Consider the following 16352-nt stretch of genomic DNA (forward strand, 5'->3'; position numbering starts at 1 on the left):
ACAGGGCTACACTGAGATTGGGAGGATGTGGGAATGCAGTGGTTGATAGGATCAAGGTAAAAATTTGGATGAAAACTGGAATGACTAAACAGTTTCCAGAAAATTGGGATGTTTGTGTCTCCTTTACCTGAATGTAGTATGGGGATAAATACTGTGTCTGGCTGAGGAACATGTCTCCTATTTAGTATTGGAAAACAAAAGTCATGTAAATCTGCCCTTCAGCCAATATTGATTTGACATGCTCAGTGGAAACCAACAGGATTGCCCAAGCCCACACAGGTTGTTAATGTGAAGGAATATAGAACATCTGGTGGACAAAAAGTTTACTACTTTAATTAATGCCCTGTTAGAAGCTTGAGTGCTGGCTCAGACAAATTCTCTATACAATAGCCCTGTGTGAAGCACAGACTGAGGCTTATGGTAAAAGCCAGTGATCACCACCCAGCAGTGACCACTGGGACTTTGGACCATAAAATTCCCATTTGAGAGATTACTAGCTTACTCTCAGACTTTAATTGAAACTGCCTCTATGACTGCAGGATATAAAATAATCTTGAAACCTGAAATACCCCAAATGTCTTGGGTGATGTTGAAGAAACATTCTGGGTTTAACCCTGGCTGTCCAGTGGTTAAGACTCTGCACTTCCACTGCAGGGTGCATGGGTTCGATCCCTGGTTGGGGAACTGGATCCCGCATGCTGCGTGAGAAAAAAATTTAAAAAAACAAAAGCCAAGCAAAACAAAAAAACATTCTAATGGGGGAGGGCCGTGCCCAGAAGAATTTCATAACAGAATGGAAAGGATCTGTACAGGGACATGATATCATGGGAATGCTAGGTACTCATTGTTTTGCTGTAAAAAAAAGCCTTGGCAAAAAAACCAAGGAGTGGCCTGTATAGTAAAGAATTTAATTTTGCTCTAAAAATGCTCTGGCCTTTGCCTTAGGCTTCTGGGAGGTAATCTCTTGCTCTTGGAATATCAGGCTGATAGGACTGTTTTTGTTTGCCTGGGGGGTTTGAGCCACGCCAACAGCATGATTTAGAGTGGGTGCTTTGGGTCATGTCAAAACTCTGGACCGACAGGGTGAGCTTCCCTGGTTGGCAATAGTCTGCTCATTGCCACACGTCATTCCTGGATGCCATGGGGAGAGGACAACTAGAAAACTCTGTGTTTGGACTCTGCCCTATGCACTTCCTCTCTTGGCTGATTTTAATCTGTACCCTTTAGCTGCAGTAGGCCATAACTGTGCGTAAAACGGCTTTCAGCACGTTCTGTGAGTCCTTCTAGCGAATTAAAAAAAAGCCTAAGGGTGGTCTTGGGGACCTCCAAATTTACAGTTGACGTCAGAAGTGAGGGGGGTCCTCTGGACCGTTCCCTCTAACTGTACAGGGTCTTTCATATTAGAGGGTTTCCTTGGATACCTGTTGACACTTGAGTGTCAGCTCCCACTTAAGCATGGATGGTTAAAAATCTGTGTGTGGTACCTACACGTGGACTGCACTTCACATTAGGCTGGCTGTTCAGTGGGAAACCTCCATGTAGATGTTTGCTCTTGGACTGGTCACATTCTATAGAGAAGACTGTCAAATACTGCTTGAGGAAGGTGCTGATTGTCAATGTTCTGCAAGCCCAGGAGAAAGAAAGGTGGGTCTCAGCATCCAGTATGCATATCCTAATGAATCCCTCCATTTTCCTTTGCTTTCAATTACTTCTTGGTGCCCTCCAGCCCCCAGCCCCTTGCCTTTTCCCCATTGGTGGGGATGAGGCAGTTGCTTGATTGTTTATAGCTGGCAAGGGAGATGAAGCTCTAATTGCTTCTCACACAGACATTCAAGTCTCTCTTTTATTCTCCTTCCCTGCGTCACCCCAGTCTCCATTTCAGCTCCATTTCTAGCAGTGTCTGATGCCACCAATTCCCAAGCCTTTTGGGGCATCTCGGCTGTAAATCCAGTTGTTTCTTGACTTTCTTCACTGTCCGTTTAGGATTTAGTTTTTTCAGGGTGCTAAATCATTTGCCGCTTAATAATCTGCTTTCCGGCTTTCACAGTTTTCATGCTTTGTTTTCTCTCCTATTCTTTCTTTTTTGGGGGGTTGGTTTATTTCTTTAAATCCTTTGGGTGAACTGGGTCACATCTATTGGTTCAGTAGGTTCTGAGATAGGATTTCATTTGATTTTGCCTAAGATTTTTAGCACTGGGACCAGAAGCAAACACTCTCAAAACTGGAAGGGATGTTGGAGATCATATACGGGACTTGCCCCCTCCCTTCCCACAAGCTGAAGTCGTGGCCTTGAGAGGGGAAAAGACTAGCTTAATATCTCACAGCCAGAGAGGGGCAGGGCTGGGACTGGCTTCCGGATCTGGTGATTCCTAGGCTACCAGTTCTTGCTACTATGTCCACCGTCTTCCTAGGGACAAGAAGGAAGCCCCCAAACAGAGCTCAGCCCGAGGTTTTCAAATGAAGGTCCATACAGATGTGTTGGGGTTCTGGATACGTTTGGCTTAAATTTCATTTTAAAGTAGATTTAAAGCACTAATGTTTATATTTTGCCCTTTTTTACCAATAAAACACTACTTTTATTGCATTAAAAACCCCTATACTGTCATTTTAGCATGATTTTAGGAGAGAATAGACACAAATGCAAATGTTCAATTCTTCCATCTTTGCCCAGAAGTCAGGACTTTGTTTTCTGTATCTTTCTTGGCTTCCACGATGATGCAAGGTGACAGCAAGGACATAGAAGATACATAATGGTGTTGTTGACTAACTTCTCAGGAAGTAAAATAAAGGCGGCCCAGTAAAACAATTCCCTATTTTTTAGTTAGGTGGGTGATAGGGTTTTACATTTTATCCTTGGTAATGTGTTTATGCTGCTTGATCACTCCTAACATAATGGAAAATGGGGAAAAAAACAAAGTATCGGGGGAAGAACTAACAGAAGGATGAAAGGCTACAAAAACAATGAAGAGAAAACAGAAGTGAGAAGATGCCCTTCCTCTGGCTTTCAGCTCCAACCTGGCCCCACCCCCTTTTCTTTTTCTTTTTGCACTTGAGGAGCATAATTCAATTAAGAATTCATTTCAATGCTTAGTAATAAAAAGAGAAAAAGAATCACCTGCTTTTAAACTTCATAATAGGTCTTTAAGGAGAATTAAGGTCTTATATTATTGATTAAAAAGACTTAAGAGATAGTGTCACGCCTCAAGTACATTGTTATGTCTTAAGAAATACAACAATTACATAGAAGGTGTAGACATTGCTTGGACCGTGGTTTGAGCAAACCAACTATAAAATGCCATTTTTGAGCCAAATCAGGATATTTGATTTTGGTCTGGGAATTAGATGACATTAATTTTGTTTGTATAGCTGATAATACTGTGGTTATGCATATACATAAATGCCCTTATTTATACAGGTGTATGAAGACATGCTGCTATATGAGAATTACTTGAAAATATTAAGATATTATTGCAAGCGGACTTCCCTGGTGCCGCAGTGGTTAAGAATCTGCCTGCCGGGCCTCCCTGGTGGCGCAGTGGTTGAGAGTCCGCCTGCCGATGCACGGGATACGGGTTCGTGCCCCGGTCTGGGAGGATCCCATATGCCGCGGAGCGGCTGGGCCCGTGAGCCATGGCCGCTGGGCCTGCGCGTCCGGAGCCTGTGCTCCGCAACGGGAGGGGCCGCAACAGTGAGAGGCCCGCATACCGCAAAAAAAAAAAAAAAAAAAAGAATCTGCCTGCCAATGCAGGGGACACGGGTTCAAGCCCTGGTCTGGGAAGATCCCACATGCCGCAGAGCAACTAGGCCCGTGAGCCACAACTACTGAGCCTACGTGTCTGGAGCCTGTGCTCCGCAACAAAGAGAGGCCACGACAGTGAGAGGCCCGCGCACTGCGATGAAGAGTGGCCCCTGCTTGCCACAAGTAGAGAAAGCCCTTGCACAGAAACAAAGACCCAACACAGCCATAAATAAATGAATGAATGAATGAATGAATGAATGAATGAACCCTTAATTTAAAAAAAGAAAAAAAAAAGAGGCGATGAAAATTTTTAGGCAAAACAGCAAATGAGGTCATAGATGCTGACTCCATTTGGGAAAGGGAGCTCTGAAACACATGGAAAATGTGTAGAAACAAAATGAGACTAATAATACTAACAGTAAAAATAGTAGCTAAGACTCATAATAAATAGGCTTAGCTATCTTGCTGCTATTATCAATAATATAGAAAACTGCAAGATCTTACTTTTCCTTAAAAAGTTTTTTAAAAGGTGATTTTTAAAAAATTTATACTCGCTGCTCTAGATCAGGCACTATATTTATCTCACTTATATGATCCCAACAAGCATGTGAGTTAGACACTGTTAATGTCACCTTTTTACATATGTGGAAACTGAGGTACAGAAATCTTAAGTGACTTGCCCAAGGCCCCATGCCCAGGAAATGGCAAGTGAGGATTCTCGTCCTGCCTGGAGACCATACCATTCACCTTTAAAATCCTGACCAAGAGAAAAAGAAATTATTTTTGGAATGCACAAAACCATGGCTATTTTCACCAAGGAGATTTCTGTTCAATGTTTTATAGACATAATTTATGGTACATTGAAAAAGTAAAAATGCACCTGCAGCCCAACTGCTGTGCACGTAGTTTCTGGAAATTTGTAGGGTAACTGTGTTCAGAGTCACCTCTAGCAGTTGTGATTTGATTTCTCCCAGGTGGAAAATATGTCCTTTCCCACACAGTAGTGACTGCCAGGTAAACTCAGTGTCCCTTTGCTGCCCAAAGGGGACTCCTGGGAGAAGAGGAGAGGTTGGCTGCAACTACATTTGACACCAGCTGGCTCCCCTAAACATAGGGCTTCTGCTACATTTTAACACTTTTTTTTTTTTTTTAGTCCATGGCAACAGAACCATTACAGAAATTAGCTGCTTTAGAGTAAGACAGTAGTGGATGAGACAATTGGAAAATGAAATCTATTTGGGAAAGTAGAAGCATCCTATAAATGAGCTTTTCTGTTCATCCTGAAGTGTTCTGTCCATTGCACTTATGTGGGCCTATAGTTAACGAAGCTCTTTTCGCATAAAAAAGCAGAAAATGCTCTTTTGAAAAAAAAAAAAAAAGGAAAGAAACATTAGTGATTTTTTAAAATGCTGAATCCTAGGTGTAGAGGGCTTAAAAATGACTCAGGTATGTACTTCATGTCTGTGTTTTCAACTCTGACTTTTGCATGAGCAGGAAGAGAAAGAACCAATCTTGTTGATATAAACGATGTCCTCACCCACGGTGCATGTCATAGGCTTCACTAGGCGGCATTTGAATTGTGAATATTGCAGTTGTAGAAAGAAGAATGAAAATAAAAACAAGGAATGAGGAAGATGGAGGAAGATTATAGGTTGTGTCCATGCAGTTTATGGCAAAGGAAAGCAGTGGCGTCTGGCTCAGGACAGGGGTACGTGCAGGGGATAGCTGCAGGTAGTAATTGAAATTTATATAGACTTTGGCTAAACTGTGACCACCACCCACATTATCCCCAGAGTCTCCCAGGTCAGACATCATACCATTAAGTGTGATACAATCGCTCTCACAACAGGGGCTACTAGTTAGAGAGAACTCCAAGATGGTTACTGAAATGCTTGATGAAAACAAAGGACAAAAAGAACACCTCCATGCTCAGCAAGAAAAAACAGAATTGGTTTGCTGCAGGGCCTCTGGACATACCATGTAACAATGTAAGGGGCATTTCCCCCGCACAGACGCTCCAGGTCAGGATCCACATGGTGCAGAATAGAGACAGCATTGATGAGAATATGTGTCAGTGACTATATTTATCATGATACAGATTTTCTTTCTTTTGCAGAGACATAGGTACATTCTGTACCGCTGCTAGTGTAATAATAATCAATAAAAATGATCATTTACTGAGTGATTACTACGAACTGACACATGACTTGGGGAAGACGTGAATCCCCAAAGGTATGGATGCTACTCAGACCAAAATAGCAGAGGCCCACTACAACATTACCATCCTCATTCAACAGAAAAAGAATCTGAGGCTCAAGGGGTTAAGTAACTTACCCAAGGTCACACAGCTGGTAGGTGAGGAAGCCCTGTCTTGACACCTCATACTTTGTGGACTGTGAGTGGACATATCCAGGTGGCACAATTCTGGGAACCATGTCCTTTGAACGCATTTGTGTAGGATATAATCATTTTAATACAGTTAAATATGAACATAACAGGCATTCTGAAACTTTGTTTCCGCTGCTCCTATCAGGGTGTTTCTGGGTTCCCAGGCTCTGGCGCATTTTTCATTGCAGTCATTGTATTCCTCATCTCTGCTTGGTTGTCCTTTATATTTTCTAACTCTTTGTTAAAAACTTTTAACCTCTCACTCTTTGCATCCATTCTTCTCCGGAGTTCTTTGATCACCTTTACGATCACTACCTGAACTCTTTCTCAGGTAGATTGCCTATCTCCACTCCACTTAGTTCTTCTTGCTGGGTTTTATCTTGTTCCTTCATCTGCAAGGTGTTCCTCTGTTGCCGCATTTTGCTTAAATTGCTGTTTGTTTGTTTGTTTGCTTTTTTCGGCCGCACTGCGCAGCTTGCAGGATCTTAGTTCCCCGACCAGGGATCGAATCAGGGCCCTCAGCAGTGAAAGCATGGTGTCCCAACCACTGGACCGCCAGGAACTCCCAACTCTGCATTTTTATGTATGTAGTAGGTTAGGTACATTTCCCGACCTTGGAGAAGTGGCCCTTGTTAGCAGACGTCCCATGTTTCCCCACAGCGCACTCCCCTCTTGTCACCTGACTCATATGCTCTAGGGGTCCCCCTAAGAGGGCTGCATGGGTCCTTCTTTGCTGCGGGCTGACCATGAGGGCAGTCTGGTAGGCTTGGTTGGCCCCGGGTCTGGTTAGTTGCCAGGCCCTGCCTTGCGAGGAGGCTGCCGGCCGCTGCTCGGCGGGCCCAGGGCATGAAGCGGCTGACGGCGGACCCCAGGGGGCCTCAGGGCTAGTGCGGCCTCACTGGTGGGTCTGGGCTTTTGGGTGGAGCCAGGTCCTGGGGTTAGTGCCGGCTTACTGGAGGGCAGAGCCGGGTCGTGGAGTCTGGCTGCAGGGCCCAGGGCTCCCGGAGCTGGTGTCGGATTTCTGGGTGGGTGCGGGGAGCAGCTGGTTCCTGACCCAGTCGCGAACGAAGTCCAGGCTGTCCCGAAGCTTGTGTGGCCTGCTGGTGGTGAGTCACGGTCTGACCTTGCTGGTGGGCAGGCTGGGACCGCAGGCTGTGGATTTACCACCTCTGGCGTCTGCCTGCGGGCGGGAGAGGTCGGTGGGAGGATAGAGTAGGCTCCCTGGGAGGGGCCGAGCGCAGGGGATTCTGGGACTGGTCCTGACGGCTGGCGGGCGGAGCTGGTCCTGGGCCCTCTGGTGGGCAGGGCTCTGTGCTCTGGGCGTCTTAGAGCTGCGTGACAGCTGAGGAGTGGGCCCGTGTCCTATCCTGAGGTGCTGCTTGGCCTGAGGCGTCCAGGCACTGGCGCCTGCAGGCTGTTGGGCCTGAGCTAATAAGCTAGAGGGAGGATTCCACAACGGCAGGCTTGCTAGCACTGGGGTCCGAGAAGGCCGCCGCCAGTGTCTGTGTCCCCAGCGTCAGCTGCTGTTGCCTTCTGCCTCGCCGGGAGACTCCAAGACCAGCAGGTAGGTCTGACCCAGGCTCCTGTCAAATTACTGCTTCTCTTCTGGGTCCCAGAACGTGTGAGATTTTATATGCGCCCTTTAAGAGCGGAGCCTCTATTTCCCACAGCCCTCTGAGTCGGCCCAAAAGTAAGTCCCGCTGGCCTTCAAGGCCAGGTGCTCTGGGGTCTCATCGCTCCTGGTGCAGGACCCCCAGGCTCGGAAGCCCAGCATGTGATTCAGAGCTCTCACTCCTTTGGGAGAACCTCTGCAACGTTATTATTCTCCGGTGTGTAGGTCGCCCACCTGGGAATATGGGACTTGAATATATTGTGAGTCTAACCCCCTCCAACTGTTACCAAAGTGATTGCCTGGACTCGCACAGGGGTTCTAGCCTGGGCTAAGACCCCTTGTCTTGGCCAGGGTGGTTCTTTTTTTTTTTTTTTTTTTTTTTGCGGTACGCGGGCCTCTCACTGCTGCGGCCTCTCCCGTTGTGGAGCACAGGCTCCAGATGCGCAGGCTCAGCGGCCATGGCTCACGGACCCAGCAGCTCCGCGGCATGTGGGATCTTCCCGGACCGGGGCACGAACCCGTGTCCCCTGCATCGGCAGGTGGACTCTCAACCACTGCGCCACCAGGGAAGGCCAGGGTTGTTCTTTTTCTTCTAATTTTTAAAAAAATTTTTGGCTGCGCTGTGCGGCCTGTGGGATCTTAGTTCCCCAACCAGGGATCGAACCTGTGTCCCCTGCAGTGGAAGCGTGGAGCCTTAACCACTGGACCGCCAGGGAAGGCCCCGCTTCTTTTTCTTCTTGAATTTGCACAGCCAGTATCACAACTGATGCTGAGACTGGAACAGCACAAGATTTATTCAATGGCCAAAGACTGGAGAAGTGGGAACTTTGCTTCCAAATCAATTTCTCAACCTGACTCGGGTGGAGACACCATATATATAGGAGAGTCGAGGTAAAACAGAGGGAATTGAGTAGAGGGAGGTAGGAATATTCATGACATATCTGAGAACAGGGTTGTGGGATCTGACTCCATCTCTGGATAGATAGTGTCAGAATTGAGTTGAATTATATGACACCCAGCTGGTGTCTGAGAATTCCTCGTTGGTGGGGGAACCTCCCCGCTGTACACATCAGGACTGGGTTTAGAACACATTAAAGATCCTCTCAACATGCCCTGTAACAAGAGTGATAACTCAGCTAGTATCAAAATATGTGATTTCTAACCAGCTTTGTGTCCATGGCCAAGTTACTTTGTCTTCCTTGAATATTTATATTCTCATCTTCAAATAGGCAATAAACACATCTGTCCCTTAAAGATCGTCATATTGACCAAATAAGAAAATAGTTGTGAATAAAAAGCATCTTGCAGAAATGTATAGTACATTGAAAAAAAATTTAGATTTTCATTCTTTTGAAATAAGTGCCGATTAGGCAGAAAATAGCAAAGTAACACTTCATGTGTTTGGTATCATTGGAAGATTCACAAAAGTGAATTTTCTGGGTTGGCTAACCCCTTGAAATGTCAATGTAAGAAAATTATACCCTGCATAACTGACCATACACTAAGTGAATATGTCCCAAATGATCATGGGGTCACTTTATCCCTCTCCTCCTACCCCTTGGAGCCAATTACCAATTAAGTTATATTCAAATTTGTAATTTTGCATTACTGTGAGGTTTTACTATACGTGGTCTTCTGTGTTCTTTACTTGAATATGCTGAAAATAATAAAGATGTCTGGGGTCTTGGTTATCATAAATTCAGTTGGGATATGATACAGGAGGTTCTGTCCCTACAGGTTGTTAAGATTTGTTGAATTATTGAATTAGCTTTTTATAGGTTTTCTGACTCTTCCTTTCTGCCAGGCTTTCTATGGTCAGTTTAGCTTTTGTCAGAGAACTGAGAACCAGTAGTTGTTTTGCTTGCCTTCTAGATGCTCCTTTTAATCTGCTATGGGTGGGTTAGAAAGCCAGTAAATCAAGCTTATTAGAATTCCATGTGCTTCCCAGGCCATGAGCCAAGGGGAAAAGAAGGTTATTTTATTTTATTTATTTATTAAAAAAATTTTTTCGGCCATGCCACACGGCATGTGGGATCTCAGTTCCCCAACCAGGGATGGAACCTGCGGCCCCTGCATTGGCAGTGTGGAGTTTTAACCACTGGACCACCAGGAAAGTCCCGAGAAGGTTACTCTAAAAGGTTATAAAACAAATAAAAAAGAAAATAGAAACAGCCTAATAACAAGATAATATTCTGATGTCTCCATCCTCACCTGTGTAGTTGTGGGAATCCCAGCTTCATTCACATCCTTCCCTTTGAACTCAAAAAGCAAAGAAATTTTCAGTTACCATCCACACTTCCTTCTTTATTCACCAGGCCATGAGCTCTTGCCTTGCGTGTGGCTAATGCCGTGCCCTGGCCATTGCAGAAGTCCTCTTGCGTGCCCCACTCCCTTTACAATGTCACTTTGCTACTCCCTTCCTCAAGATTAGAGTCTACTACCCACCCCCACCCCTTTTGTTTTTTTTTTTTTTGGTTGCACTGCACAGCACATGGGATCTTAGTTCCCTCACCAGGGATCAAACCCGCCCACACCCCCTGCATTGGAAATGCAGTCTTAACTATTAGACCACCAGGGAAGTCCCTCTCTCTTTTTTTAAATTGAAGTATATTTGATTTACAATATTGTGTTAGTTTCAGCAAAGTGAGTCTGTTATATATGTGTATATATTTTCAGATTATTTTCCCTTATAGGGTATTGCAAAATATTGAATATTGGTCCCTGCGTTATATAGTAAATCCTTGTTGTTTACCTGTTTTATATATTGGTGTGTATCTGTTAATCCCCTACTCTTAATTTATCCCTCCCCCATCTCCCTTTCCCCTTTGGTAACATAAGTTTCTTTTCTATGTCTGTGAGTCTGTTTTGTATATAAATTTATTTGTATTATTTTTTAGATTCCACATATAAGTGATACCATATAATATTTGCCTTTCTCTGTCTGACTTACTTCACTCAGTATGATATTCTCTAGGTCCATCCATGTTGCTGCAAATGGCAGTATTTCATTCTTTTTTACAGCTGAGTAATATTCCATTGTATATATGCCACATCTACTGTATCCATTCATCTGTCCATGGACACTTAGGTTGCTTCCATGTCTTGGGTATTGTAAATAGTGCTGCTATGAACATTAGGGTGCATGTATCTTTTTGAATTAGAGTTTTCATCTTTTTTGGATATATGCCCAGGAGTGGGATTGCTGGATCATATGGAAGCTCTCTTTTTAGTTTTTTTCTCTTCTTCTTTTTTTTTTAACTACTATTTATTTATTTATTGGCTGTGCTGCACGGCTTGTGGGATCTTAGTTCCCCACCCAGGGATCGAACTCCGGCCCTCAGCAGTCAAAGAGCAGAGCTGTAACCACTGGGCCTCCAGGGAATTCCCCATTTTTAGTTTTTAAAGGAATCTCCATACTGGTTTCCACACTGGCTATACCAATTTACATTCCCACCAACAGTTACTACCCCACCTCTTGTGTCCAGGCTGCTTTGTGACTTGCTTTGACTAGCAAAATGTGGTGGAAGTGACATTGTGTGACCTCTGAGGCTAGACGTTATGGGGTCTTGCAGCTTTGCTTTTCCACTCGTGAAACACTGTTGCCTTGTGAACAAACATGGGCTGGCCTCTTTGAGGACAAGAGACTACACAGGGAGAGAGGCACAGCTGTCTCAGCTGAAGCCTCAGACACATGAGTGAGAACATCCAGGACCAGCCAGTGCCAGCCAGCCATCCACTAAGGCATCAACTGACTGCAGCTTCACCAGTCACACTACCCAAGACCAGGAGATAAACTGCCCAGCTGGTCCCAGCCCAAATTACAGAACTGTGAGCAAATAAACTGTGTGTTGTTTGAAGTCACTACGTTTTGGGATGATTTGTTATGGAGCAAAGGATAACTCAAAGAGGAAGATAAGAAAATACTTCATTCCCATCAGCCTCCAGGGATGTGTTTGTGTTACATCCCAGAGCGCTGCCTGGAGTCGTCTTCGTTTCACACAGAGTAAGTGGTAAAGATTTTGTTTCACTTGCTCTTCTGTTTTACTCTGTTGTCCCTAGAGCGCTGGCTCTTCTTGTCAGGAGTGCCACTGCTGCCCCCCAGCCCTCATGCTCATCAGAGCCTCCACCTGACCTTCCCCACCTGAGCTGTAACTGGAGTGCTAACGGGGCTCCCCGCTCCCCTGTAGCTGTGGGGTCTTATTCTGATGGCTATGGATAGATCTCAACAGATCCTTAGGAACACGGAGGACCAGAGTACCCAGACACTGGTTAATTAGTCAAATAGATCCAGTTTCTCTCTGTACTCTGGGACTCTGTTCCATTTACCGAAAGCAAGAAAAAATTGACAAAGGGTAAAGCCCAAGTGGTTCTATTTTGAGCAAGATGTTTTATCGTCTCTTTTTTTGGCCTATTCAGATTGGATTGTCAGGATACTTGGCTATTCTCTGATTAGCTAAGGTTCCTTGATAAGTGATGACTTCCAGATAAATAGTTTTCTGTGTAAGAAGGGTCTATTTTTTAAAGATAAATTTATTTATTTATAGCTTCGTTGGGTCTTCGTTGCTGCGAGCGGGCTTTCTCTAGTTGCAGTGAGCGGGGTCTACTCTTTGTTGTGGTGTGCGGGCTTCTCATTGCGGTGGCTTCTCTTGTGGTGGCTTCTCTTGTTGTGGAGCACGGGCTCTAGGCTCACGGGCTTCAGTAGTTGTGGCTCATGGGCTCTAGAGCACAGGCTCAGTAGTTGTGGCACACAGGGGCTTAGTTGCTCCGCGGTATGTGGGATCTTCCCGGACCAGGGCTCGAACCCGTGTCCCTGGCATTGGCAGGCGGATTCTTTTTTTTTTTTTTGGAAAGCTCACTAGATTATCATCAACTGATTTTAATTAATTTATTTATTTTTGCTGTGTTGGGTCTTCATTTCTGTGCAAGGACTTTCTCCAGTTGTGGCAAGTGGTGGCCACTCTTCATCGCGGTGTGCGGGCCTCTCACTGTCGCGGCCTCTCTCGTTGCCGAGCACAGGCTCCAGACGCGCAGGCTCAGTAACTGTGGCTCACGGGCCTAGTCGCTCCGCGGCATGTGGGATCTTCCCAGACCAGGGCTCGAACCCGTGTCCCCTGCATCAGCAGGCGGACTCTCAACCACTGCGCCACCAGGGAAGCCCGGCAGGCGGATTCTTAACCACTGCACCACCAGGGAAGTCCCAGAAGGGTCTATTTTAAAACTAGAATTTCTTGTGTTCTTGCCACTCCACGGTGGAGAGTTTAGCTGAATGAGATTTTATCACTAGCATAACTGTATAGAAAATGGATTCCTCAGAGAAACCTTGTATGCCCTGGTTTCAAAGTGGGAATAAAAATGATATGAATTTTAATCTCTTATTCACTGTCCTAACTGTAAATTTGCCACCAAAATATTAGTCAGGGAATGACATAATTTCAGCTAATAATAAAACAAAAAGTTATTTTTCTTTTTTTATTGAGATGGTAATAAAAATTGTAAAGAACATTTTGAAAAAACTAATAGTAAACAATTTAAAAAAGGAAATCACTTAATCTTACTTCCAGAGGTAGTCATTGTTCATGTTTTTTACTGTGTCCTTCTAGACTTTTTGAGTGTACACACTCAGTGATGAGTGTCCTCAAAAGATAGACTGCAAGGTTTTTTGCTCCCTTCAACTTGTATTTTACTCCAATCATTCAGTTAAAAAGCCACCAAAGCTGGAACTGTCTATTTCACTTTAGACAATTAGGTAATTTTTATGGTGGTTGACTTACCATGCTTTGGGGAGGAGGGTAAAATATGACCTGTAAGACCAGGAATTTAGCTGTCTGAGCTCCATCATTCTGTGATGATGCCTGCACACCAAGAAAACACATGTCCATTCATGAAAGCCAGGGGGACACAAAAGGACAGGGCTGTTGGTCAAGTCAACAAACAGCCTGTCAGTTGACTATGCTTTCCCTCTTCCAACTGTAGACCATGTGGATATTGGGTGTGTTCCCAAAGAGGTGGCAGTTACTCCCAGAGACCTATGTTTACTCCGCCTGGGTCGAGTGTGCTTCAAGGCATTCACAATTTATTGGAATCTGAAATGAAATGAAGAAAGCAAGTGAGCTGCTGTAACAAACAGGTGGCTTTCATTAAATATAACCATTAATCTTGTCCTGATTATTTACCAGACTGTGTTAGATTTCAATGTTTCCTTAATCTATTGATGGGCTATCACCACAAAATATGTCACTGAAGTAAAATAATGGCTGGTGTGTTAATGAAAACCATCAGGGAGACCAGAAGCCTCCCCTCCATAGAATGAGGACAATGAAGAATCTATTTAGGAAGAAAGAAGGAATTACTGATATTAATCAGATTGAACTACCTCTTTGGAGCTGTGTTTAGGAAAGTGGAACAAAAGCACAAAGCTGTGTAAAGACCTGTTGAATTACAGGAGCGCTTCTAATTAAGCACTTCACAATGAAAATCTGAGTTTTACAAAAACAATTTTAAAGGGATGATTCTTTATTTTACAAATGATTCACAATAGAGTTAACAGTACTGTACTGTATGCTTAAAAACTTGCTACGAGGATAGATCTTATGTTAAGTGTTCTTATCACTAATAACAGTACTAAAAATAATGATAAATAAGAGGGCAGGAGAAAACTTCAGAGGTGATGGATAGGTTTATGACATTGATTATGATGATGGTTTCATGAGTGTATACTTATCTCCAAACTCATCAAGTTGTGCACATTAAGTATGTATAGCTTTTTATATGTGAATCATACCTCAATAAAGTGGTTTAAAAATAATAAAATTTAAGAACAACATACACAAAAAGATTCACAATAGAATTTTTTTTTTTTTTTTTTTTTTTTGCGGTACGCGGGCCTCTCACTGCTGCGGCCCCTCCCGCCAAGGAGCACAGGCTCCTGACGCGCAGGCTCAGCGGCCATGGCTCACGGGCCCAGCCGCTCCGTGGCCCGTGGGATCCTCCCGGACCTGGGCACGATCCCGCGCCCCCTGCATCCGCAGGCGGACCCCCAACCACTGCGCCACCAGAGAAGCCCCACAATAGAATTTTTAAAAAAGATTAATCATCCAGTAAATTTAACATAGCATTTTCATTTTAAAATTCTGTCTGTAGAGACCCGTGAGACGCGAGTAGGAGCAGTGTACGGGGTAGGGGCGGCAAGGGAAAAGGATTAGCCATGTCGTCTTTGATCAGAAAGGTGATCAGCACTGCGAAAGCCCCAGCGGCCATTGGTCCCTACAGTCAGGCTGTGTTAGTCGACAGGACCATTTACATTTCAGGACAGCTAGGTGTGGATCCTGCAAGTGGACAGCTTGTGCCACGAGGGGTGGCAGAAGAGGCTAAACAAGCTCTTACAAACATGGGTGAAATTCTGAAAGCAGCAGCCTGTGACTTCACGAATGTGGTAAAAACAACTGTTTTGCTGGCTGACATAAACGACTTCAATACTGTCAATGACATCTACAAACAATATTTCCAGAGTAGTTTTCTTGCAAGAGCTGCTTACCAGGTTGCTGCTTTGCCCAAAGGAGGCCGTGTTGAGATTGAAGCAATAGCTGTCCAAGGACCTCTCATGACAGCGTCACTCACTCTAAGTGGGCCCAGTGTTATTTAGTCTGGAATTTTAATAATATTTTTAAATTAACGTTTTAATTTTTACAGTATTTGTTGGAAAGTGTAAGGTTGACTGAAATATCTGAAGTTATTACGGAAATACCATATAATAAGGGGAATTGAACATGAGTTGAAGATTAGTGATGAATCTAGTTACTGATGTTATAAATTACACTTCTATAACACTCATTACTGGATGTGGGAAAAGAGACACACATTACATAGTTACTCAGAAGAATAAAAGTAAAGGGAAATAGCATATAGGAAAGATGAGTTACTATTCCTGAGAAATAATAAAGAGCACACCTAATTCAATTAAACTCTATTAATTTAATGATGTGAACTATTTTTTTTTTCCCAGACCAGCGATCTTTTTAATTTTTAAAGGCAAAGCACCGCCGGCAAGCCCCTCCCAGGCCTCCCTGAGCTCCCAGTCCCACTCCCCTTCCCCACCAGGCCCCGTCAGCTGTTCCCCTTGGTCTCGGGTTCCCCGGCTTCCTCAGCAGTGGGGCTGGGAGTCTTCACGGTGTCTTCTCCGGCAGGGGTGAGGGTGTGGGGGCTCCGCTCCTCCTTTGAAATTTAGTTCTCATGTCAGATACATGATTCTGCTTTTACTTGAGTAAAATTAAAGCATTTAAGTTTGAATGGTAGAGGTAAAGGAGAAGAAACTGGACCAAATTTTATATAGACAATATTTTTCTAATGGAAATAAAATAGCATGCAGATTTAAAAAAAATAAAATAAAATAAAATAAAATTCTGTCTGTAACATACTGGGAACATACCTAAAGTATAAAATAAAAGAATATGATACACGAAGTTTACAATGGAGGAAACAGGTGGGGGTGTGAAGCCCTTCAGTTTTATCTGTTGGGTTCAGAGCAACTTTTACACACTGATTAACAAAGGAGAAATCACACTTCAGCTGTATTTCTTCTCTAATTTCCGTAATGTATATGGAATTTGAAGGGAC

At 44.1% G+C, this 16352-nt stretch overlaps 1 protein-coding gene across 1 annotated transcript; it reads left to right on the top strand.

Moving 5' to 3' along the window:
• Window positions 1-14922: 14922 nt before the first annotated feature.
• Window positions 14923-15381, top strand: LOC309802830 (2-iminobutanoate/2-iminopropanoate deaminase-like; the record flags this gene model as incomplete). Its single annotated transcript, XM_082618720.1, has 1 exon — window positions 14923-15381. Exon 1 carries the CDS (start codon window positions 14944-14946, stop codon window positions 15379-15381), a length of 438 nt encoding a protein of 145 aa, XP_082474846.1. The 5' UTR covers window positions 14923-14943.
• Window positions 15382-16352: the final 971 nt, after the last annotated feature.

This window comes from Mesoplodon mirus, assembly GCF_964341445.2.
Source record: "Mesoplodon mirus genome assembly, chromosome: 4".
Classification (NCBI taxonomy): Eukaryota; Metazoa; Chordata; class Mammalia; order Artiodactyla; family Ziphiidae; genus Mesoplodon; species Mesoplodon mirus.